The 24,587-nt window shown below is 34.8% G+C and overlaps 1 protein-coding gene across 8 annotated transcripts in view; it reads left to right on the forward strand.

Moving 5' to 3' along the window:
* Positions 1 to 24,587, forward strand: part of SCN3A (sodium voltage-gated channel alpha subunit 3) — a 111,592-nt gene that overhangs the window by 37,163 nt on the left and 49,842 nt on the right. For 2 of the 8 annotated variants that reach the window (XM_027129404.1, XM_027129412.1), the window contains exons 6-13: positions 2,890 to 3,018; positions 3,700 to 3,791; positions 4,589 to 4,861; positions 5,060 to 5,123; positions 10,086 to 10,227; positions 11,353 to 11,559; positions 17,814 to 18,098; positions 23,971 to 24,318. In XM_027129404.1, coding sequence (XP_026985205.1) covers positions 2,890 to 3,018; positions 3,700 to 3,791; positions 4,589 to 4,861; positions 5,060 to 5,123; positions 10,086 to 10,227; positions 11,353 to 11,559; positions 17,814 to 18,098; positions 23,971 to 24,318 — 1,540 coding nt within the window. Of the gene's footprint in view, positions 1 to 2,889; positions 3,019 to 3,516; positions 3,609 to 3,699; positions 3,792 to 4,588; positions 4,862 to 5,059; positions 5,124 to 10,085; positions 10,228 to 11,352; positions 11,560 to 17,813; positions 18,099 to 23,970; positions 24,319 to 24,587 lie in introns of those variants that run through there. The other 6 variants (XM_027129419.1, XM_027129452.1, XM_027129425.1 and 3 more) reach the window with 6 other exon arrangements.

The following is a 24,587-nucleotide window of genomic DNA, read 5'->3' on the forward strand; positions in this document are numbered from 1 at the left end:
GTGTTTAGCTCTATATTACTATATTAGGCATTTCAGTTATATGTTTTATCACTGCATTTAGGAAAAATACATTTAGGTATTTAAGTTACTTTGATGTTTAGTTACATTTCGACACATAGTTTATTTAGACAGAGGATGTGTGCTAAAACACCACAGGTGTGTCCTGTAAAAAGGAAATATAGAACTGCTTTGTGACCACCTAGAGGGGTGGGATAGGGAGGGTGGAAGGGAGACGCAAGAGGGAGGAGATATGGGGATATATGTATATGTATAGCTGATTCACTTTGTTATAAAGCAGAAACTAACATACCATTGTAAAGCAATTATACTCCAATAAAGATATTTAAAAAGAAGAGAGACAGGTAAAGGGGACACTTAAATATTATTATTTGAATATGCAGTTTTCTCTTTTTAAAGTCATTTTTAGAGATGACTATATCCATTATGAAAAGTCTTAGCTTTACAAAAGCTTTTGACTTACACGGTTTAGTTGGGAAACTTTGCACAGGTTTCTGATCAATTATCTCTAGTCAGTTGACAGCAAGGCAGCAGGAAAACAAGCAAAATATTAGTGGTTACAGCCAAAAAACAAAACAAAACAAAGAAACAAACAAACAAAAAACCACACCAAAAAACAGAGTCCAATGCAAAGAGAAGTCAGTCCCGACATGAAAATAGAAGTCACTGATAGCAGAAACCACCCCTGTACAAAGAGGTAGCATACTCAGAAGGCCTGAGGACCATATTGCATAGTGAAGGTTGTTATGTAAGGCAAGGCACTTCTATGGACATCAAAATTACAGGGGAAAATAAAACACCTTGTAAAATGGACAGAATCAACAATATGATTAAGAGCCTAGTGGGGGTACAGCCAAGAAAAATCAAAATCCCCTTGATTCTCACTGACCTGTTCAATCTAGTTTGCTAATAGGTACATCTGAACACCCATTCTGTGCAAAGCTGTCTCAAACGTTAAGTTCTAAGACCTCTCTTCCTTGGATAGCTATCACACTCACCATACACTCCAAATGTCCCCACAAATTTTCTTCCTTTTCCAAAACAGGAATAGGAGCAGGGACTTTAATCTTGTTTCTAGTCTGCAGATAACTTAGAATTGCTTAAGCATAAACCACAGGGCACTAACCATTAATAGGATAAACAGAACATACATGGGAGCTGTCTCATGCCTTTTGCAATGCCAGGTAACTCTCCAAACAGAAGTGTCACGGTGATTATATGTAATACACAAAGATCCAAACCAAAACACAAGTAACCATAAGCTTGGCATTGTAAATTATGTCTTCCTAATAAAGTCAGCTACTTCATAATAAGTAAAGATAGCAGTTATACTTACTCCTCATGAAATTAATTGAATTGTTTAAAAAAGGAAGACTTAGGAAAACTAGACGTGAAGATTTCTGCATACATTTTCCTTTGATTTCTTTGTTCCCTCATAAGACAGAAATTTCTACAGAAAAAAAAAAAAGCGAAAATAACTCTCCTAACTTTTTTCACATATAAAATACTAGTAGGCTAGAAAAGATAATGAATTTTAATGAAAGTAAATTAAATCTTTGTGGCTTGAGAGGAGTAATCTGAAGAACAAACTTAGATTGTACTTTTAAAAAGAATCCACTGTTGAAAAACAAGTACTCTTTCCCAACTATTTCTGGAAGAAACAGAAATAACTTGTATTGTCAACACTCAAAGGAGAGAGGGCTAGAAATTCACTACCAAACAACAAATGGAAAAGTCTTTCACCATTTTGGAGGCTGAAACTTGAATTTGAGTATGTTTAAATTATTTGGCCCAATTGCATAGTAACTGATGAGAGGTTAGATTCAGGAATTTTGGTATCCCTGAATTTTGGTAATTTTGGTAATTGTGTAAACACACACACAGAAAATACTAATGCACTGAAAGTTTTTTAATGAATATGTATATATACATATATATATATATATATTTGGTGAATATATGTGTGTGTGTGTATATATATATATATAGAGAGAGAGAGAGAGAGAGAAAGAGAGAGAGAGAGAGAGAAAAGCAGATTTATAACTTTATGCCTGAATCTTAAGGATAAAAAGGGGAAGTAGGGCTTCCCTGGTGGCACAGTGGTTGAGAGTCTTCCTGCTGATGAAGGGGACACGGGTTTGTGCCCCGGTCCGCCGGGCCCGTGAGCCATGGCCACTGAGCCTGCGTGTCCAGAGCCTGTGCTCCGCAATGGGAGAGGCCACAACAGTGAGAGGCCCGCGTACCGCAAAAAAAAAAAAAAAAAGGGGGAAGTACATTTTCTAGATTAGACATGTAAAATATCCCCCCAAATTATTTTAATCATTAAGAAATCTGAGTGAAATATTTTATTATAAATAAACAAATCCAAGAAATGTTATCTCTAGAGCTATAATGTCCAATAAGCCACATGCAGCTATTGAAACTTGAAATTTGGCTAGTCTTAATTGTTGAAAGGATAACATTTTAGATATATTGGTTTAAATAAAATATAATATGCAAACTAAGTTTACTCATTCCTTCTTACTTTTTTATTTGGTTACTAGAAATTTTAAAACTACATATGTAGCTTGTATTATATTTCATTTGGACAGTGCTGCTCTAGCACATCAAGCTTGATAAATATCCATAAAACACATGAAACTATTATTCTAAAACCTAAATATTTAAACAAGATCAGATTCTTTGTGGAAGATATTATCTCTTCAGTTTAACCCTTTACTCAAGCTCATAAGATTAAACTAGCAGGGTTTTTTTGTAAGTGGAAATAAGGAACAAGGTCTTAGTGAAGTGAAAAACCACAAAAGGATAGGATTTGCTATATTTTAACAGTTCAAACGAAGCAGTTAATTTTTGTTTGGATGCTTTTCCTAGGTACACATTCACTGGAATCTATACCTTTGAGTCACTTATAAAAATCTTGGCAAGAGGGTTTTGCTTAGAAGATTTTACATTCCTTCGTGATCCATGGAACTGGCTGGATTTCAGTGTCATTGTGATGGCGTGAGTATTTTTGAAAACATGTTACGCTCAAAGGAATGAAAATAGTTGCAGCATAAATAAGGTAGTTGTGACATATTTTTAAAGTAGAGTTTGCTTATAAGCCAAATTAACTATATGCCTCATATATTTTGAGAATACATATTAGAATATATATTGCAAGGTAAATATATCTGGTAAATGAGCAATAAATGGAATTACATTCATGCCATATAGCCTTCTACTTCATCAAAGTGAAGTTATTCATTGACTATAATTTAATACCACCAACTGTACTTCGATTAGTTTTGTAAACAAACTTGTTCATATTAGTGAAAACTGCATTGAAATAAAGCAGCAATATTTTATTCCGTAAAGGCAGCTGTTAGCACATGGCACCCTGAAGTCTATAGCATTTCCATAAAACTCAAGGGGCTCTATATGCCAAACCAAACCACTTTTCATTCTTTATTTAGTATAAACTTTTCCAAAACTATCAGTAACTCTGATTTAATTCTACAGGTATGTAACAGAATTTGTAAGCCTAGGCAATGTTTCAGCCCTTCGAACTTTCAGAGTCTTGAGAGCTCTGAAAACTATTTCTGTAATCCCAGGTAAGAAGAAACTGGTGTAAGATGGTAGGCCCCTTATATCTCCAACTTTTCTTTTGTGTTATTGTGTTTGTGTGTGAACTCCCTATTACAGATATGTGACAGAGTTTGTGGACCTGGGCAATGTCTCAGCGTTGAGAACATTCAGAGTTCTCCGAGCACTGAAAACAATTTCAGTCATTCCAGGTGAGAGCTAGCTTAAACACCGAGGCTGACTTTAAATACACTGTAATAATATTGAGGTTGAAATTACACTTATAACATTAGCCTTGTTGCTTATTGTTTGTCATCTTCAAGAATGCCAAATGAAATTGCATGTTTATTTATAAAGTCAGCCTTTGAGTTTAACAGAGAATTGCATGAGGTGTCTATAAAAAATACTGGTTTTGCTCTCTTTCTCACCCACTTTTTTTTGCATTTATGATGCAATGTTTTCTTTTTCTTACATTCTAAAAAAGCTTTGCTACCATGGCTTTACTAACTGATTTAGATTTTACCATTTACCGTGGATCTATTTTGAAAGTGGATCTCCTCTTATAAAGGAGCAAAGATTATTATTGAACGGCATGTACATGGCATGGGATTTTTATTATTTTAAAATTCTTTCCTCCTCTAAATCATTGCTACTTGGAAGCTAATATTAAAAAATGGTTGGAGAGAAACAGCCTCATGAAACACAAAATCTGAAGTGTAAAACAACTGCAAGTTTGCCTTCACATGTTCGTGGCAGCACATAAAACCACACATTAAGAAAACCTCCTGCCTAGATATTTACACCTTTATTTTAAACCTCCAGAAAGCACACTGATCATAAATAAAATCTGCTCTTCATCCATTTCCCAAACCATCTGGCTGTCCATAAAGCTTTGATGTCTAAAGAGACAAACAATTGTTTGTGGGGAAAGAGAATGTGTATGACTATTAAGAAGACATTGTGGCTTATGACACTCTTCCTCAGCTGACCTATCCTTCTCTCTCCTCAGGTTTAAAGACCATCGTGGGTGCCCTGATCCAGTCTGTGAAGAAGCTTTCTGACGTCATGATCTTGACTGTGTTCTGTCTGAGCGTGTTTGCTCTAATTGGTCTGCAGCTGTTCATGGGCAACCTGCGGAATAAATGTTTGCAATGGCCCCCAAGCAATTCTGCTTTTGAAACCAACACCACCTCCTTCTTTAATGGCACAATGAATTCAAATGGGACATTTGTTAATGTAACAATGAGCACATTTAACTGGAAGGATTACATTGAAGAGGAAGGTAAGCAAGATTGCTCCATTGTTAATCTCAGTGTTGCTGAATGAGTTTTCAACTATAAATAGTTGAGGCTGTGGGCTTGAAGCCATCTTTGTAAATTGGTGTCCACTTTGGAAATAACTGAACTAAACAAATTCTCATTTGTTCCTAATGGCAATAGGACTGATATGAAATGAAACAGTTTATTCTTTATATTAACAGGTCACTTTTATGTTTTGGATGGACAAAAAGACCCTTTACTCTGTGGAAATGGCTCAGATGCAGGGTAAGGATAACTTTTTTCTAAAGATGTAGAACACTTTGGAAAAAAAGCAAATAGGAAAAATATACCGGGGTAGCCTTACATGTGTATAATAAAGAGTGGTACTGCCTACTTAGGAAGTACCTTCTCTGTCTTAATTGGATTGGTATCAATTCTAAACTCACAGCCATTAAAATCATCCCTTTGGGTGAAGAACTGTCATCAAGAATTTGACAGTTAGGATGTACCTGAATTATTGGTCCAAGTGTGAAGGCCCATCATCTGTCTTGTCTGTAAACCCATCAGAGCCATTTAAGAATTACAGGGAAGGAAACATAAGATGGGTACATTTTGATTGATGTGAGGATGTATTGATGGGATAAGTTTTGCTGTGGCTAGAAATGATCCAGACTGTAACATGGTCTTCAGGGTGCAAACCCAGTTGGGAAACTGCTTTGAGAGACTTAGGTATTCTTGAAATAGCATAAAATCCTGTGTGCAAGGAAGCCACGTGGCAGATGTATGTCAAAGGCATGTTTGAGTCTGCATCTGCATATTTTACAGTTTTTTTTCACATTCTACAATAAGAGATGCTGTAATGTCTTAGCTATCCTGCTAGTCTCTCATACTTAACATATTTTGCCAAGAGTATTATAAATTAATTTTAAATCAGGGTAGAGAGTGAATTTCTTAGAAGCCAAGGGATAGCAATAGTAAGTGACTCTTAGATCACAGAACTTACACAGAACATATTTTGAGTCATCCTAGAAAATGGGAAACTGGTGTGGTCATAAAGGTTTAAGAGGGTTACTGAAACCATATACCAGTCACAGAGATGGAATTTGGGGAAAATTTTTTTTCCTGATAGTTTTCTCAAACTTTGGTAGGAGAACATGGTGAATAAGAGCATAGGTTCTACAGTTTATGTATACCTGGGTTCAAATCCTACCTCCACCATTTAAAATCTCTTTGACCTTGGAAAAGTGTCCAAAGCTCTCTGTATTTGAGTTTATTTATTTCTAAAATGAAGAGAGTAATATCATCTCTCCCTTGGGGCTATTATGGTAATTACTTACTTAATACATATAAAGCACTTGGACTAGCACCTGGTCCATCAAAAACATTTATTGCATGTTAGCTATTGTTTTTATTATTACGGTTAAAAACCTAGATGAAATTTTGGATAAGGTTGGTTAATGCATACTTTATCCCTACTAAACCATACTAATCCCTTCCCTTTATTGAGTACCTGCTATGGGTCAGGTAATTTACATGGTAAAATTGACCGTCACTCTATTGTTAAATGTCAAATAAAATTCTAAAGAAATCTATGCAACTTCAATACTTCCTATAAGACTATAGTCATTAAGACAATATGGTATTGGGAAATAGTAGCTATAGATCAATGAAACAGAGCAGACAGCCAAAAGAATAGACCACAAAAAATGTTGTCAACTAGTTTTTGACAAAGAAGAAAATGCAATTCAATAGACACAGGAAAATTTTTTCAAAAAATGGTGCTAAAACAATTGGTGATCCATATGCAATAAAATGAATCTAGATACAGCTTTACACCCTACACAAAAATTAACTCAAAACTAATCATAAACCTAAATGTAAAATACAAAATTATTAAAATTCTTTAAGAAAACATAGAATAAAAGCTACATGACTTTGGAATTTGTGATGAGTTTTTAAATGCAACCCCAATAGCACAGTCCATGAAAGAAATAATTGATAAGTTGGACTTTATTAAAATTAAAAGCTTCTGCTCTGCAAAGACACTGTAAAGGGAGTGAAAAGACAAGCCATAGAGTGGGAAAAAGTATTTGCAAAACACATATCTGATAAAGGACTTGTATCCAAAATAAACAAAGCACCCTTAAAACTCAAAAAAAGAAAGCAAATAACCCAATTTAAAAATGGGCAAAACTCTGAACAGACACCTTACAAAAGAATATACACAGATAGCTAATATGGATATATAAAGATGCTCAACATCTTTTGTCACTAGGGAGTTGAAAGTAAAACAATAATGAGTTACTACTATATAACTATTAGAATGACAGAAATTTTTTTAAAAAACTGAAAATACCAACTGCTGGTGAAGATGCAGAACAGGAATTCTCATTCATTCATTGCTGGTTGGAATGCAAAATAGTACGGCCACTTTAAAAGACAATTTGGCAGTTTCTTACAAAATAAACAGTCTTACCATACAACTCAGCAACTGCCCTACTAAATATTTAGCTAATTAATTTGAAAATTTATATCCACACAAAATCCTGATATGAATATTTATAGCAGATGCATTCATAATCACAAGAAACTGGAAGCAATCAAGTTATCCCTCAAGAAGTGAGTAAACAAACTGTGGTATGCTCATACAATGAAATATTACTGAGTAATAAAAAGAAATGAGCTATCAAGCCATAAAAACATTGATGAACCTTAAATGCATATTAATAAGTGAAAAAAAGCCAATCTGAAAAAGCTACATTCTGTATAATTCCAATTACATGACATTCTGAAAAAGATACACAATAGAGATGATAAAAAGATCAATGTTTTCCAGGGGTTCAGGGTAGGGCCTTGACTGGTTGATACATAGGGGATTTTGTAGGGTGGAGAAACTATTCTGTATGATTCTGAAATGGTGAACGTTAAGCATTTGTCAAATTCATAGAACTTTACAGCACAAAGACTGAACAGTATAAGCAAAAAAAAAAATCTTACATGAGGTTTAGGGATCCCAGGTTGAAACACAGAATGTGACAAAGGTATCTAAATATATTTTAAAATATAAAATAACCTCACTGAAGGAGGGGAATAGGTGCTAATCTAAGAAACTTCAGAAATGAATGGAGCCTGTAAGACTAAGGCAAAAGGAACTGTACTCTATCTGATAAAGCTGTTTTCCATGATAATATGGATTAACAATACTGAAACAATTATACATGTATACTGGTACTGAACAATTAAGTATATAGATAGCAGATGACAGAAGCCAGGTTTCTCACTTTTGGAGTGAGGGTTTACAGATAAGCAAAAGGAGGAGGATCAATCCAGAATGATCCCATAGTAATGAAATAAAGTTGGAGAAATGAGTATGACCATATATTTAGCTTAATCTAGGCACATACAAAAAAATATATATATGGTATTAGAAAGCAAGATCTGGGTGCTGTGTTTATTACCAAGGCAGTGTCATTGCTTCTAGGCCCTCAGCTGGCAGAGCGAGGAGATATATGTGTATACACAAACACATACACACACTAATCATAATTTCTAATGCTGTTCTTCAATAAAAGAGCAAAGGCTCCTTGGAGAAATGGCTGATTCTAGGACTGGGGCAGAAAATATAAAAGATGATCCTGGAGCATCTTGTAGTTCCAGAATGTAAGAAAGTGCTGAAAAACAAACAAAAACAAAACACACACCTCCATGGGTTGTGGCAAAGACATACAGGAGTCAAGTGAAAAAGCTCCCAATGGCCAAAACTGGAATAATTTGAGCAAAAAATTACAATAATTATATTATAAATATAACTGTATTATAATTCAACGTATAAAATGAATATCCATGAGTATATACTTATATACATAACTGATTGAATAAATAAATAAATGAGAGATAATAGATAAATCTCATGCAGAAGAATTCCAAATAATTTCTGTACATACTCCACTCTTAAGAAGGTGGATCATAACTCCCTGCTCCTTATGTGTAGGCTGCACATAATGACTTTATTCCAAAGAGTGCAGTATGGAAAAAGAAGAAAAAACAAGAGTAGATTTACAGTGGAGAAACCTGACAAACACTATCTCACCTGACAAACACTATCTCAAGTCAGGTGATGAAAGTTAGCATCAACAGTGATGTCATACTGATAGCATGTACCCTTGATATGATGTAAGGATAAATATATTTTATGTCTGTGGTCTTCCTCCCAAAAAATCCATAACCTCAATATCTAATCATGAGAAAAACATCAGACAAATCCCAATTGAAAGATATTCTTCAAAATACCTGACCAGTATTCCTCAAAAATGTCAAGGTAATCAGAAACAAGGAAAAGTCTGATAAACTATCACAGCCAAGAGGAGCCTAATGAGACCTGATGACTAAATGTAATGTGCATCCTGGATGGGATCCTGGAACGTAAAAGGGGTATTAGGGAAAAACGGAGAAAATATGACTAAATTATGGACTTTGGTTAATAATGATATATCAATTTTTTTTTTTTTTTTTGGTAATACGTGGGCCTCTCACTGTTGTGGCCTCTCCCGTTGCGGAGCACAGGCTCCGGACGCGCAGGCTCAGCGGCCATGGCTCATGGGCCCAGCCGCTCCGCGGCATGCAGGATCTTCCCGGACCGGGGCACGAACCCGTGTCCCCTGCATCGGCAGGCGGACTCTCCACCACTGCGCCACCAGGGAAGCCCAATAATAATATAGCGATATTGATTGAAATGTACTATACCAACATAAGATGTTAATTATATGGGAAACTAGGCATGGGATAAATGGGAAGTCTCTGTACTCTCTTTGCAATTTTTCTGCACATCTATAATTATTCTAAAATGTAAGTTTTATTTTAGGAATTTTTATAGAAGTGACTAATGAAGTAACTCATTAAGTTGTTCCCTACCTTTTGGTTGTTTTCTGACTTTTCATTTTTAATCACTGATTCTTGCCACTTTGAAAAGAAAGGTGTCAGAGGCAAAAAAATGTGTGGTTGCTGCCTCTCTGCCATTCTAAATGTCTATAAATGATTCCTCACACCTAAGTTTTCTATTGATTTTCCTATTAAATTTCATCTGATAACAGTTTCACTGTGAACAATTATCTAAAGTGTTCTGGAAATGAAGGCAAGCAAATTCATCACATACAGCAACTCTGGGTTTTGACAATTCCTATAAATTAATATGGATTGAAATAGCTATAATTGCTCTGCTGACCCCAGCTCCATTTCTCTCTCTTGCAGCCAGTGTCCAGAAGGATACATCTGTGTGAAGGCTGGTCGAAACCCCAACTATGGCTACACAAGCTTCGACACTTTTAGCTGGGCTTTCTTGTCTCTATTTCGACTCATGACTCAAGACTACTGGGAGAACCTTTACCAGCTGGTAAGTGTATTAGTCCCTTTGGGTTGCTATAACAAAATGCCGTAACAGAAATACATTTCTCACAGTTCTGGAGGCTGGGGAGTCCAAGATCAAGACACCAGCATGATCGCATTCTGACAAGAGCCCTCTTCCTGGTTCATAAGCTGACATCTTCTTGCTGTGTCATCACCCAGAGGAAGGGGTTAGGGATTTCTCTGGAGTCTCTTTTTATTAGGCACTCTTTTTATTAGCCCATTCATGTGGGCTCCACTCTCATGACCTAAACACCTCCCAGAGGCCACACCTTCTAATAGCATCACAATGGGCATTAGGATTTCAACATACGAATTTGGGCGGGGGGTAGGGGACACACACATTCAGAGCACAGCAGAAAGGTTCAAACTAACATGCATGAAAGTTAAATTTATGAACATATATGAAATGACTAGTATAGATATTTGTTTATAATACTCTAGAATACAGAGAAGGGTACAGAATAAAGCAAGTGTGCCTAGGATCCCAATTGTTCATTCACTCAGTACATGTATATTGAGATTCTTTGATGACAAGCATTCTGCTAGGCGCTATGGAGGATGCAGAGAATGTTCATGACTTTGAGTTTATAATATAGTTGTGGATTTAACAAGAACATGTGAAAAGATTTTGAAATTCAATTATATAAAAATTTCAAATTAAACCTAAGGTTAATTGGAGCTAGAAGAGGAGGGAAGAAAGATGTTATCTCTAGATGATGTGGAGAGTAGTAACTCCATTGAAAGGAATTAAAAATAGTGTCCTTACTTGTAATATTGCCCCACATTATAGACTCTAAGAAAAGCATTTTAGTAGTGCTCAAATACATATCCAGTATATACTAATTTGAAATGTGTATGCTTACATCAAACGACACTACAATCAAGCCTCAAATAATTTAACTATTATTTGTGTCTGTCTGTGTGTGTGTGTGTGTGTGTGTCTGTGTGTGTGTGTGTGTGTGTGTGCATTTGAACACCAAATAAAATCTTGGTCAAAATACATTGAATGCTAAAAAGCATTTGTCTTCTGTCTAATGATGCTAATCCGATCTTTATTTGGGGACATTTTATAAAATATTTTTGAAATTTATCTTTTTTTTTTTTTCCCTAGACGTTACGTGCTGCTGGAAAAACATACATGATATTTTTTGTCCTGGTGATTTTCTTGGGCTCTTTTTATTTGGTGAATTTGATCCTGGCTGTGGTAGCCATGGCCTATGAAGAACAGAATCAGGCCACCTTAGAAGAGGCAGAACAGAAAGAGGCTGAATTTCAGCAAATGCTCGAACAGATTAAAAAGCAACAGGAAGAAGCTCAGGTACTAAGTGATAATAAGCAAAGCTGCTTTATTATTATTATTATCATTGTTATTATTATTTAGTTTTAAGTAGGAATACTGTTGTACCATAGAGGTCAAACTGGAACTGGCTTTTCATTTGGCATACAGGCATTGTCATTAGAAAAGAGAAAGCTATTCAAACATAAAATTGTTTCCTAAGTTAGAGTCAGAGTAGCTTTTTAGATATTATAGATAAGGAAATTAGCTCAGGGTAGAAAACGTATTCAGAATAAGGTTAACTATGCAATTGTCACATGAAAACTCAGGGGAGATTTTGATTTTCAGTTTAATGTAGAAAATATACATAATGGATATTTCCAACTATTCCTGTTTTACCCCTAATTACAACATTTGAAGTTTTATTCTATAGTTGATTGATCTCAAATGTGAACAAGAAAACTTTATGCATACCTAACATTAACCATTCTTTGGAATTTCTATAGCACAATAGGATATCAGGAAGGCATCTGCTACTAGATTCCAACTTTAAATTCTCATTAATATTAAAGGACGTTTGGGCTAGGGCCATAGTGAATGGGGCATTCATGTCTTGAGGAAAAGAGAGAGAAAAACAGTACTTGATTTAAAGAAAAAAACATAAATTGAAGGTGAAAGTCATGGGAAGACAAAGCAAAATCCGATTCACTTCAGTGAGAATTACAGATCCTCTACGTCTTCACCAACATTTGGTATGATCAGTCTTATTAACCATTCTACTAGGTATTTCACTGATGTCTTATTTTGCATTTTCTTAATTATTAAGGAATCTGAGCATCTTTTCATGTTTTTATTTTCTATCTGTATGGCTTCTATTGTAAAGTGGATATTCAAATATTATGCCCATTTTTTAGCTGGGTTGTTTGTTTTCTTATTATTGAGTTTGATTAGTTTTAATATATAAATGAAATAAGTCCTTTAGTCCTTCATGATATCTATGCTTTGCAAATATTTTCTCCCAGTCTGTAATTTGTCTTTCATTCTCCTAACTGTACTTTTCCGAGGTAAGAGTTTTTAACTTTGATGAAGTACAGTTTATCAAACTTTTTTTTCTGTTTCTTTGACCATGCTTTTGGTGTTGCATCTAAGAAATTTCTGCCAAATCAAAATCACAAATATTTTCTCCTAATTTTTCTTCTGAAATTTTTATAGTTTTATGTTTTGTATTTAGGTCAATGACCCATTTTAAGTTAATTTTTGTGTAAGGTGGTGTGATTTATGTGTTGAGGCTTTTTTTGCATATGGATATCTAATTATTCCAGCACCACTTGTTGAACAAAATATCTTTGCTCCACTAAACAGCCACTGAACCTTTGTCAAAAATCAATTGTCCATATGTGAGTGAGTCTATTTCTGGATTCTATCCTATTCAATTGATTTGTTTGCTTCTCTTTGTACCAAAACTGTACTCTCTTAATCACTGTAGCTATTTAATAGCTACAGTCTTGAAATCAGATAGTCTTTTTCAAGACTGTTTTGACTATTCCAGGTCAAATATATTTTAAAAATGTATAGCTTCATATGAGTTTTAGAATCAGCTTGTCAATTCAGTATGGATAGTTTCTATTGTTATGTCTTCAAATTTATCATCTTTTCTCCTGCAACACTGGATTTGCCATTAATCCCATCCACTGTATTTTTCATCTCAGACATTATAGTTTTCATCTCTAAAAGCTTGATCTGCATCTCTTTTATATCTCCCACACAGCTAACATTTTGAACATACACAATACAGTTATAATAACTGTTTAGAGTCCTAAAGTCCTTGTCTGCTAATTCTAACATCTGTGTCAGATCTTGGTCAATTTTCATAATTTATTCTTCATTTTTGGTTACATATTCCTGATTTTTTTTTGCATTTCTGACAATCTTCAATTAAATTCCAGACGTCTGAAACTTTACCTTTTGGGGTGCTGGATATTGTTGTATTCCTATAAAAATTCTCAATCCTTGTTTGGGAGCATAGTTAAATTACTTATAAACAGTTTGATCTTTTCCATCTTCAAACCTTTGAAGATTTGTTAGGTAGAACTTAGAATTTTATCTAAGGCTAATTATTCCCTACTACTAAGTGAAAATCCTTCTGAAAATTCTACCCAATGGCCCATTCATATAGTGTCTTCAAAACCATTGTTACATGTATTTAGTCTGTTTTAGTGGTTGTTTCAGAGGAAGAGCAAATCTGAGCTGTTACTATATCTTGATCAGAAGCAGAAGTCCAAATAACTTTTGTGCATAGTGATTTTTTTCAGATGGATGTTTCCAAATATTTGAAGCATTATTCAAATGTCAGTAAATCCTTGGAATCTTTGTCTTACCATTGGGTACAGAGCAGTATCATGGTTATAGTTTATTGAGTTTTATAAGAAAAGCCATAAACAAATTTGGTGATTCTTGAAAATCTTATAAAGTATACATCATGCTTGCCATAAATTTCTATATTTCAAGTATCTAAGAGTTTATTCCAGATCACTACAAATAAAACACATTTGTAAGATAATGAAATAAGATAGCTATTTGCAGGGCAAAGAATTTCTTCATTTTGAAGCTTAAATAAATGTTATAGGAAATAATATACATGTATACATAGATAATGCACAGTTGTATTTTAAAGCATTGGATTATTCTATTATCATTTATAAGAACAGACAAAGCGATGTGCTTGAAAATACTAAACAGACATACAGTACAGGGGTAAGAATGTACTCTGAAATTCAGCCACTTTAGGGAAAATATGGCATCAATTAAAAGAGTATAATCTTTTAAATTTAGCAGTAAAAGTGCACTATGTCTAACAGAAGTTAAAAGAACTTAATTATCTCTATCCTAATTAGGTCAGCTAAAAAAATGTCAGTTCTTTTCACTTAAAAGTCAGTTATTGGATTACAGTGATCAAATCATGATTTGACTCAGCTTTAGCTTCATACATAAAAAAAAATTATACTGATTCCAGGGTATCTTATCCCAGTGTTTTAATATTGACTGGGATGGCACAGGACTAAGTTAATTTTACTTCCTTATTGACAATGCAGTTGGCAATGACCAATAAATAGCCAGTGTTCAAGGAGAGGAGGGAGTGGAGGCAGGTGGGGGGGGGGGGTGGACTTAGTCCACCCATGAGATCACTGGTGCTCCAGTGTAATGTGAGTCTTGCTGACCACCTCTGACTCTTCAAAAGCTACTATCTAGCTAATGACTTCATGAAGCCTAGCATCATTTCCATTTTTATTTAATAACTGTTGAAGGACCTCCTAGTGCTAGTCATTGTTTAGACATGAAAAAAAATTTTCGTATTCAGCTCAGTGGATTCACAAACCAAGTACAACTTTAAAAGACAGAGAGAGAAAAGCCAACAAAGAAAGAAATGCTTTGTCCTATACCGTCATATTTGTGTTCGGCATTTAATTTGTGATCTTTAAACGTCTAATAGTGCCCAACATAGCATATTCCATAGCAGTATATATTGGTCTGATAGGAAAAATTTAGGAGTAAGCTTTGGGGCAAAATTAGAAATAGTGGCATTTAAGAGATCCAATATAATTAGGGGTAGAATTGTAATAAGTATAGTTAATGTCTTGTAGTTTTAAAATGGGATTTTAAAACTGGATCTTATGTTTACAGTGAAGTATAATCACACATAGTCATGTGGTTTTATTTTTTAAGGACACACAGATACAGTAAGTTATAGAGCCTATTTTGAATCACACAGAAATGATATAAGAAAAAGCAAATGTTATTCCCTGTGGAAATATTAGCACATACTTGTTATTTGTTACAAGAGGAATTCAGCAAGGCAGTTGTGAAAGTAACCCTATTAGTCTAAGTAAACAGGACACTGGCCATGTCACAGAGCTGGGTATAAACAGGTACACAGACATGGGAGGTGACAGGAAACATCTGCCTTTGAAAGGGAATTGGCAAATCCCTGGAAGTGGAACAAGTGACAAATTTGAGTTAACGAGTGACACAGAAAATGTGTTGTGTTGGGAGGTTACCGTTGTTGCCTTGCAAATCTGTTTGGTTTTGAGTTACTCCAACTGTTACCCATGATAGGTAGGGAAATCATGTCTTATGCAAAACAAATTCCAGAAGTGATTTAAATGAACTGAGTTTCAGAATATGGCAAGGGAATATTACCACCACTTCCACGTCCTTTGTTCCTGATGACAAACAAGCCAATAAATTATTAGCACTATGTGTTGTGTGTTTCTGCCTATACAAAATGGAAGGGAGAACTGACTTTATTCGGATAAAAAGAAATATATATATATATATATTCATTCTTTCAAGGAGTGGTGTATATTATGTATCTCCTATGTATCAAGCACTATGCAACTATATTTAACTTGCTACAGATTAGTACTTCATTTATCCACTTTATTTTACACATTTATATTAAACATTCATATTTATAAAGGGCCCTTAATATTTCTCATCTTTCATTACTGATGATATTAAAAGTGATACTGATGATCAAGAATTCAATAAAATAATCTGGTTATCTGATTATATGCAATTCTATAAGTTCTGAATTAAAGTTTCATTTAAATGTTAGGCATTGTCCTATATCGAGTCTTAGATCTGGGTTTCCATGATGAATATAGTATTCAATATAAACATTTTATGTGTTGCTTAGCCTAACACACATATTTAGTACTATATGTAATGCTATAGTTCCCATCCCTGAGGTCATGTTAATCTCAGAGAATTTGTATCACAGCACCTTTAGTTTTAAACCTTTTTTAAAATCTTTAGTTGAGATGAGATTCAGAAATGGAAGCTACTTAGGAAGGTTTGCTTCTCAAGGAGGAGGAAACATAAAGCACAACATGTTGTCAAAGCATTCAATATGAGTTTTATCTTCTTTTCTAAAATATGTTTCTATTATACAGACCATTCTGACACATAGTTTTTATGAGATCTTAAAAAGTCAAGTCTAAGTATGTCTTGTTCTTCCCCCACCCTCACTCAGTGTCTAAGACAACTGACAGCACGATCTCTTTTTTCGCCTTAATTCACCAAATATTTACTGAGTCTTTTTTTATGTCAGGAGACAGAAGAGGCAATGTGCGCGCACACACACACACACACACACACACACACACACACACACACAAATGACAGAATTCCTAACTAGCTTAGAGTCTAAGTGGAGAAGATAGAACAAAATGGTAGCTATATTAGATTTGTTTGTATTCAGTAATGACATATGTAAAGAGTTGAACCAATATTCTCATAATTTAATCATTTATGTTTATAAACAGGAATATACTTAATGAGAACTCAGCTTTGAGTTTCATATCTTCTCCAGTTTGGTTAGATCAATTCCCATCTAAAACTACTATTCATATAAATAAAAATACAAAACATCTGGCATGCCATGTTTCACCTCCGACCTGCTGTGTTTCTCTAGTAGGTACAGAAATTCAAAATGCTTAAGTATATTTAGTGATGAAATATGAAAAGAAAGTATTTCAAGAAGTACTCATAATCCCTTGAATGATTATTTCAGGTACTTACTGACTTATATGTTAATCATTTGTTACGATTTATAATAATAATAAATAATATATAAACATTTAAAATTTAAAGCTAAAAGTGCTATCTAATAAATTAATCATGTTAAACTGTGAGATTAATATGACCCCAGGAATGGGAACAATAACACTGAATGTGATTCAAATAAAGGAAGAGGATCAACTAGCCAATACATTCCCACTACTCCCATCTAGAGGTAAAAGAGTAGACACTTTAAATGCTTTGAGTTCACAAAAAAAGAAAAGAAAAAGACTTTTGTCCTAGATTTAGAAAGAAAAAATACCACTAGGTTGTTCACAATCACAAGTGGGAGGAATAAACCTATGGATGGAATTGGAATAGTAATCAGACCAAGAACCACCACTTAGAGAACATTTGCTTTTAAAGTGTAGAAGATATTTTTAAGAGAGCAGTTGTTCCCTGAAATGAAGCTAATCTCAACAGAGTTTTTAAAAAAAAGACTCTTCAGAAGATGTGCCAAACCAGACTTTTCTAGTCTTAATGCATAAGCTAACATATTGCTTTATACTATTTAAAATTGTCATTATTAAGTAAACTCTCTTGTAGTAAAACACAATGAAATGACCAGAAGACATCATTTTCACATATAGTTAATAGTCTTAAATAGCAACATTTGTATCACATTCAACTGTTCCAAAGTTGTATGTTCTAAATAATGCCTGGTTTTGTTTAAACAGGCAGTTGCAGCAGCAGCAGCTGCTTCAAGAGATTTCAGTGGAATAGGTGGGTTAGGAGAGCTCTTGGAAAGCTCTTCAGAAGCATCAAAATTAAGCTCTAAAAGTGCTAAGGAGTGGAGGAACCGAAGAAAGAAAAGAAGACAGAGGGAGCATCTTGAAGGAAACAAAGGAGCGGGAAACAGGTTTCCCAAATCTGTATCTGAGGACAGTGTCAAAAGAAGATTCCTTTTCTCCATGGATGGAAATCGACTGACTAGTGACAAGAAATTCTACTCCCCTCATCAGGTATGGTTTTCTACTAAGTGCTCCAGTTTGTTTTGTCATTGTTGTATTTTGGTATATTTTTTGTAATACCTGATTTAAATGAGGGACGGGGAACTAACATTTAATACGATTATTTAAATTTATACCCTAAAGTGTCTTTAAAAGGGACTTTTATTAAATCATTAATAACTTTTATTTTAAGGTAATCAGTTTTAAGCATTGCACTATTTTGAGACCATTTTCTTAATCAGCTTTTTGAGGAAGTGGGGGAGTGAAAACTATCTATCAGATTTTTTTCTTCAGTGAGACAGTTTTGTAATCCCTTGTTTACCTTTTCCATTTTGAGACCTCAGATGAACCTACTTTTTTTGCATATGGGTTTCTGCCTTTATTATCTGAGGTTGTGATGCAAGATATGTATGAATTTTGAAAAGAAATGTCTCTGGATTTTTGCTTTTATCTTTTTTTAAAATAAATTTATTTATTTTATTTATTTATTTTTGTTTGCATTGGGTCTTTATTGCCGCACGTGGGCTTTCCCTTGTTGCAGCGAGCGAGGGCTACTCTTCATTATGGCGCGTGGGCTTATCACTGCAGTGGCTTCTCTTGTTGCAGAGCTCGGGCTCTAGGCATGTGGGCTTCAGTAGTTGTGGTATGCGGGTTCAGTGGTTGTGGTGCACGGGCTTAGTTGCTCCGCAGCATGTGGGATCTTCCTGGACCAGGGCTCGAACCTGTGTCCCCTGCATTGGCAGGCAGACTCCCAACCACTGTGCCACCAGGGAAGCCCTGCTTTCATCTTTTGATATGAGAACTGTACTCTCATGAGCTTCCACTGTGCTGATATGGTGTCATGCCTTGATACATTAGAATGAAGTTATGACCTAAATGCTCTCGAAGAGAACTAAATTAAAGACAGTCTGTTTTTGCTCTGATTTAATGCCAAGTACCCAATTCTTCAGCATATTTTCAAGTCAAAGAGGGAAAATAGTTTCAACTCTTTGTTTATAAGTTTTATCAGTTGCATAATGAAGAGTAAATAGTTATGAAATCTGTGATAAGTATAATTATGGCTTTGAACCCTATCTGGTTCCATTAGAATTTCATGGGCTATGAATTATTAACTCTTCTAATTATATTAATCTGGGTCAGAATTATGTCCTAAAGATAATGCTTTGAGAGACACGCTATATAATTAAGTTAAATCAAAAAACTGTACATCATCCAAGGGGTCTTATAAAAAAACAAATATTTTTGAAAAAATGGAGTGATAAGCACAAAATTCAGTATAGTGTTTAGCTCTTGGCTGAGGAAAATGCATATGCTAGTTAACAATGGGTGTTTATTTTATAGTTTATATTGAATATGTAAGTAAGAATTTTAAAAAGAAATAAACTCTATATTAATAACTTATAACTTGAATTTTCGTATTAGGACAAAATATATATGCACACACAAAAATTTATAAGACAAAAACCGTTTCCCTACAGACAATGCCAGTATCAAGAGATCCAACTATTACCTTGCATAGTACAAATATAAAGTATGGTATTACATGAGTATAATACATTTGGGATTAACTTGAGGCTCAATAGGCCAAGTTAATTTCTCAGATTAGATTTTTTGGCTTAAACTTCACTCCTGATATTTTAGCATTATTAAGACCATTAGGAGTCATTAAGATTAAGAATATTTGATATTATAGCATAATGACTTAAGGCTTATGTTCATATCTCCACTCCAAATTAGTTCTGTGACTTTGAGTCACTTGTACTTTGTAAAATTTCTGTAAAATGGGGTAATAATGTCTACCTTAAAGAGCTGTGGGTTCTTAAAGAGTTCTATATATTAAGCAATATATAGAAACCCTATGTGACAAATAGTAGAGCTCTTATTAAGTTAAAATGGGTCATTGAATTACAAATTAGGAAAACTAAAATTTTTTGAGTAGTTTCAGTTATCACAAATGTATACACATAGTAGTAATAATTACATGAACATATTTAGGTGTTTTGAAAATAGCACTATTTCCATCACTGTTTCATCATATAATGCTCAAATAAAAGCTTGTGGATCAGTTCACTCAGCCAAAAGCTTGTGGATCAGTTCACTCAGCCAATCCACATTGATCACCTACTATGTGGAAGAAAGAGTTCTAGAAAAAAATCTCAATGAACAAAACAATATAATTCACTGACCTCATGGAACTTTATACTAAAGGAAGAGATAGACAATAAACAAGATAAGTAAGTTATAGACTATGTCAGAAAGTGATAAGTGCTATGGAAAAAAAAATAAAGCAGGAAAAGGGGATTAGGAACACTAACCGGTGGTACAAAAAAAAAAAAAAAAAAAAGAATTTAAATAGGGTGGGTTGGGAAGCCCTCACTGTAAAGGAGAAATCTCAGCAAAGATTTCGAGGAGGCAAGGGGAGAGGCTATCTCATCAAAGAGCATTTCAGGCTCACTGAAGAGCAAGTGTAAGGCCCTGATGTGGTAATATGCCCAGAATGTTCAAGAAGCAGCTGGAAGGCCTCTGTTGAGTGAACCACAGAGAGGGAACAGCACAGGGAAGTTAGCTGAAAGCCAGAGTTTAAATACTAGAAACAGAATTGGCATATACCTACGTTATATGTAGTTCATTTCATATTTGTAAATAGACAGATAGTGACATACGTAGAGGTAGGTAGGTAGATAGGGAGAGAGAGAAAGAGATGATAGGATGATAGACAGATAGATAGATAGATAGGTAGATGAAATAGATAGATAGTAGATGTTGCGAAAGAAAAAGAAATCGCCTATTAGCATTGATAGTTACATATCCCAGTAAAGACAGGCAGAGAGCATCACCACAACTCACAAGCAAAAATATACCAGAAGCACTTTACAGTGTCTGGTTGTATAAACAAACTCTCTAAAAGGTAAGAGAATCAGTGGAGGTAGTGGGGATAGGAAGCATAAGGTGGACATGGCATAATGTTCAACACAAACATATCTTCTAACAATGTTAAGGCCAAGAAGCCATAAATAATGGGTACCCTGTCCTCTACTAACATAAACTTTACATGTTATTTTATATTTATTATATTATTTTATTCTTAAATAGATAATACATGTTCCTAGACAGCATGAAAAAGTACTTAAAGGCATACAATGGAAAGTGAATCCCCCCAAAGATTTTATCTATGTTGTCTGGACATGAGGAGACTATTTTAAACCAGAAGCTTTATAGCTAGAACCAAGTGTAGTTGTTGACTTATTGAAAACATTGATAAGCTACATATATTTAACTTGAAATGCTATTAAGTGAGTATTTCCAACAAATACTCACTTTACATGCTTCTACTAGAATATCTTCAAATTCCCTGCATCTTCCATTTTGACATCCCATTCCACTTCAGGTTCAGTCCCTACATGCAGGATTGTGTCTTACACACCTAAATTCTTCTATTTTCCCTTTTGTTACTGAAAATTAAGAAAAAGAGTTCAGATTTACCTTCTTGGAACAAGGCAAAAGAAAAAGATGCCTGGAATTTATATTTTGGCATGCCTGAGGCAAAGAAAGATGGCCTTTAGGTCCTTAAAACATAAAAGCTTGTTTTCCGTAGAGAAAGAGCTGCCACAGCTGTGGGTATTCCCTCCACTCTGCTGCATCTTCTAGTGTGTTATTTTTGGTTTATTTTCTCTCAATACTATTTTTGCTATCTTCTTTTCTCAGTTTCTGTTGCCTTGAAAGCTGTGCTCACACCCATTATTATACTTTCCAAAGAGTGAATAGAAGTTTCAAATAAACCCAAGGATCTGGAACGCCTTTGAAAACAGCCTGACATAAAAACATGCAAATTAAAGGCATGTACCAGATACGTTATGGATGTACACACATACCACATACTCCCAACCAATACTGTGTATACAGATTTTCAGTTTCCAAAGACAGTATTCTAACACAGGTATATTAAGATGATTGTATTGAGCCATCCTAGGAAATAGTGTAAGACAATGTTGGTATTCCTCTTAGTGTAGGGTGAGGTCCACCTGCATTAGAATCACCTAGAATGTATGTTGAATACTCAGATTCCAGAGTCCTACCCCCTGTTTACTGAATCCCAATTCCAGAAAGCTGGGACCTAAAAATACACACTAAGGTTTCAAATATGAGTCTGAACATACAAATATCATATTGATAATTTAAATTGAGTCTGAAGAGATTAAAAACATTACCATTCCTTATTACTGAGAGCTGAATTAATGTCTTCACAATGTCTAATTTCTTGATCACTTTGATGACTGGAAAATTAGTCTAACTACCGACTGACATTGGGTAAACAAACCTTCTGCATGAACTGAGTATCACATACACACAGTCTCAGGCTAGATAAGCTGGGCAGTCAATAATTCCTGTGAATGTTTCTAACCAAATCCAAAGCAATAGCACATTTCTCAATGAATAGTATCTTTCCAGAACATCACTGAGACAGACGGCAAAAAGATTATTCTAGTGCTTTGCAGGCAGGGAAAAGCCATAAAAATAAAACTAAAAATGGGGCCTAAGAAAATCAGCATGACCTAATTAGGCAGAGGGACCAAAAATAAATTTGAGGGAGTCTGCCTTTCTTACGTTTTTTTCCACTAGAATTATTTTCTTTGGTTTTACACCGAAGCTTGGAGGAAGAAAGGGAAAGTCCAGGCATGTTTCCTGCTGGCATATGGATATGTATGCGTATGTATGTGTATGTATGTATATACGTTACCCTGGCTATGCAGAGAGATAGAACAGGCCATGAGAAACTGCTGGGGGTGAGAGGGGAATATTGGAAATGTCATTGTTAATGAGGAAGGTAGTAAACAAAGATTCTGCAAGAGAATAGAGATGTTTTTGAAAACTCACCAAGGCTAAAATAAACACAGAATTATTTGATGCTGCTGATTTAAAGTCCATTGAAAAACTGGAAGAAGGGGCTTCATGCTAAATCCTCATTTTCAAGTACCAGAAACTGTTTGCTTGATTTATTCACAAACAAATATAATTTTAAAAGTTTCTGAATCATCCAGTTCCTTTTAATAAAGTTAAATTGAGATTAGAAGGATAAGCTGTCTTCTATATCACCCTTATTGGTAAAGTCATGTGTAAATGTCTTACTTTTTTAAGGCAGTGTTAAATTTTAAAGTAAGAATAGTAATTTATACAGCAATTTAGGCATTCTCTCTGTTGTGTTTGCTATGACATATATTCCCTCAAAACAGGTGAATCATTAGTAGTCATTTGGGAAACTGTTAGCAAATTTAGAAGATAGCATCATAGGTTAAGTTTTGTGACTTTTATGCCCATGTGGATAGAGACAAGCAAGTCCAGAAAAAAAAGAGTAATTTCCTTTAGAACTCAAAATAAGAGAATGGAGAGATAATGGTTTCATTTTTAAATCATTATCCAAAAGTAACATATTTGGTACAAATATTTTAAATTTAAGCCAACAGTCTCACTTGAACCATAACTTGTTTTCCAAGTTGTGTGCCCTTTCAGACCATAGCATTTAGGAGTGAAAGCCACCTACCAAAAAGAATCATTTGTCCTCTCCAGCATCAGGTTCTGCTCCTAGAATATTACAGCAACAAAATCCACCTCACAGTACTAGAGTGAAGATTAAATGAAGTGGTCACGCACTTAGTAGATTGCATATCAGAATTCTTAATCAGAAAAACTACTCTTTTATACTTAAATTTGCATTGTGGTCTTTAATAAAAATATCAAAACATATGAGTTCTCTGTAAACTTGATTACCTGTGTTTAAGAGCAAGACTATTCTAACCCAAAAGCAAATAGATTCTGTAATATTAAGACTTTTATTAAATAGTTGTGTCCCCCATCCCAATTCTTTTCTTCCTTGCTCTCTCCTCAGTCTCTATTAAGTATCCGTGGCTCCCTGTTTTCCCCACGACGCAATAGCAAAACGAGTATTTTCAGCTTCAGAGGTCAGGCAAAGGATATTGGTTCTGAAAATGACTTTGCTGATGATGAACACAGTACATTTGAAGACAGCGAGAGCAGGAGAGACTCACTGTTTGTGCCACACAGACACGGAGAGCGACGCAACAGTAACGTTAGTCAGGCCAGTATGTCATCCAGGATGGTGCCAGGGCTTCCAGCAAATGGGAAGATGCACAGCACTGTGGATTGCAATGGTGTGGTTTCCTTGGTGGGTGGACCATCAGCTCTAACCTCACCTACTGGACAACTTCCACCAGAGGTGATAATAGATAATAAATTAGCTCTACTGACATTATATACCAATTTTAAATTACCAAGGCCTGGGCATTTTAGCCTGTTATACCAACCTGCTTCCCCAAACTGAAAGTCCTTAAAAATAATATATGATTTATTGAATGGAAAACAATAGGATCTTTAGAACCAACTAAATTGTGTGGGACCATTAACTTCCAAATGCTTTAGGTTAAAAGAGCCCAGTTTTTAGAGACTGGGATGAAACTCGTATCTGCAAATTCAGTCGACCTACCA

This window comes from Aethalodelphis obliquidens, unplaced genomic scaffold (genome assembly GCF_003676395.1).
Source record: "Aethalodelphis obliquidens isolate GAN/ISIS:26980383/991018 unplaced genomic scaffold, ASM367639v1 scaffold2, whole genome shotgun sequence".
Lineage (NCBI taxonomy): Eukaryota > Metazoa > Chordata > Mammalia > Artiodactyla > Delphinidae > Aethalodelphis > Aethalodelphis obliquidens.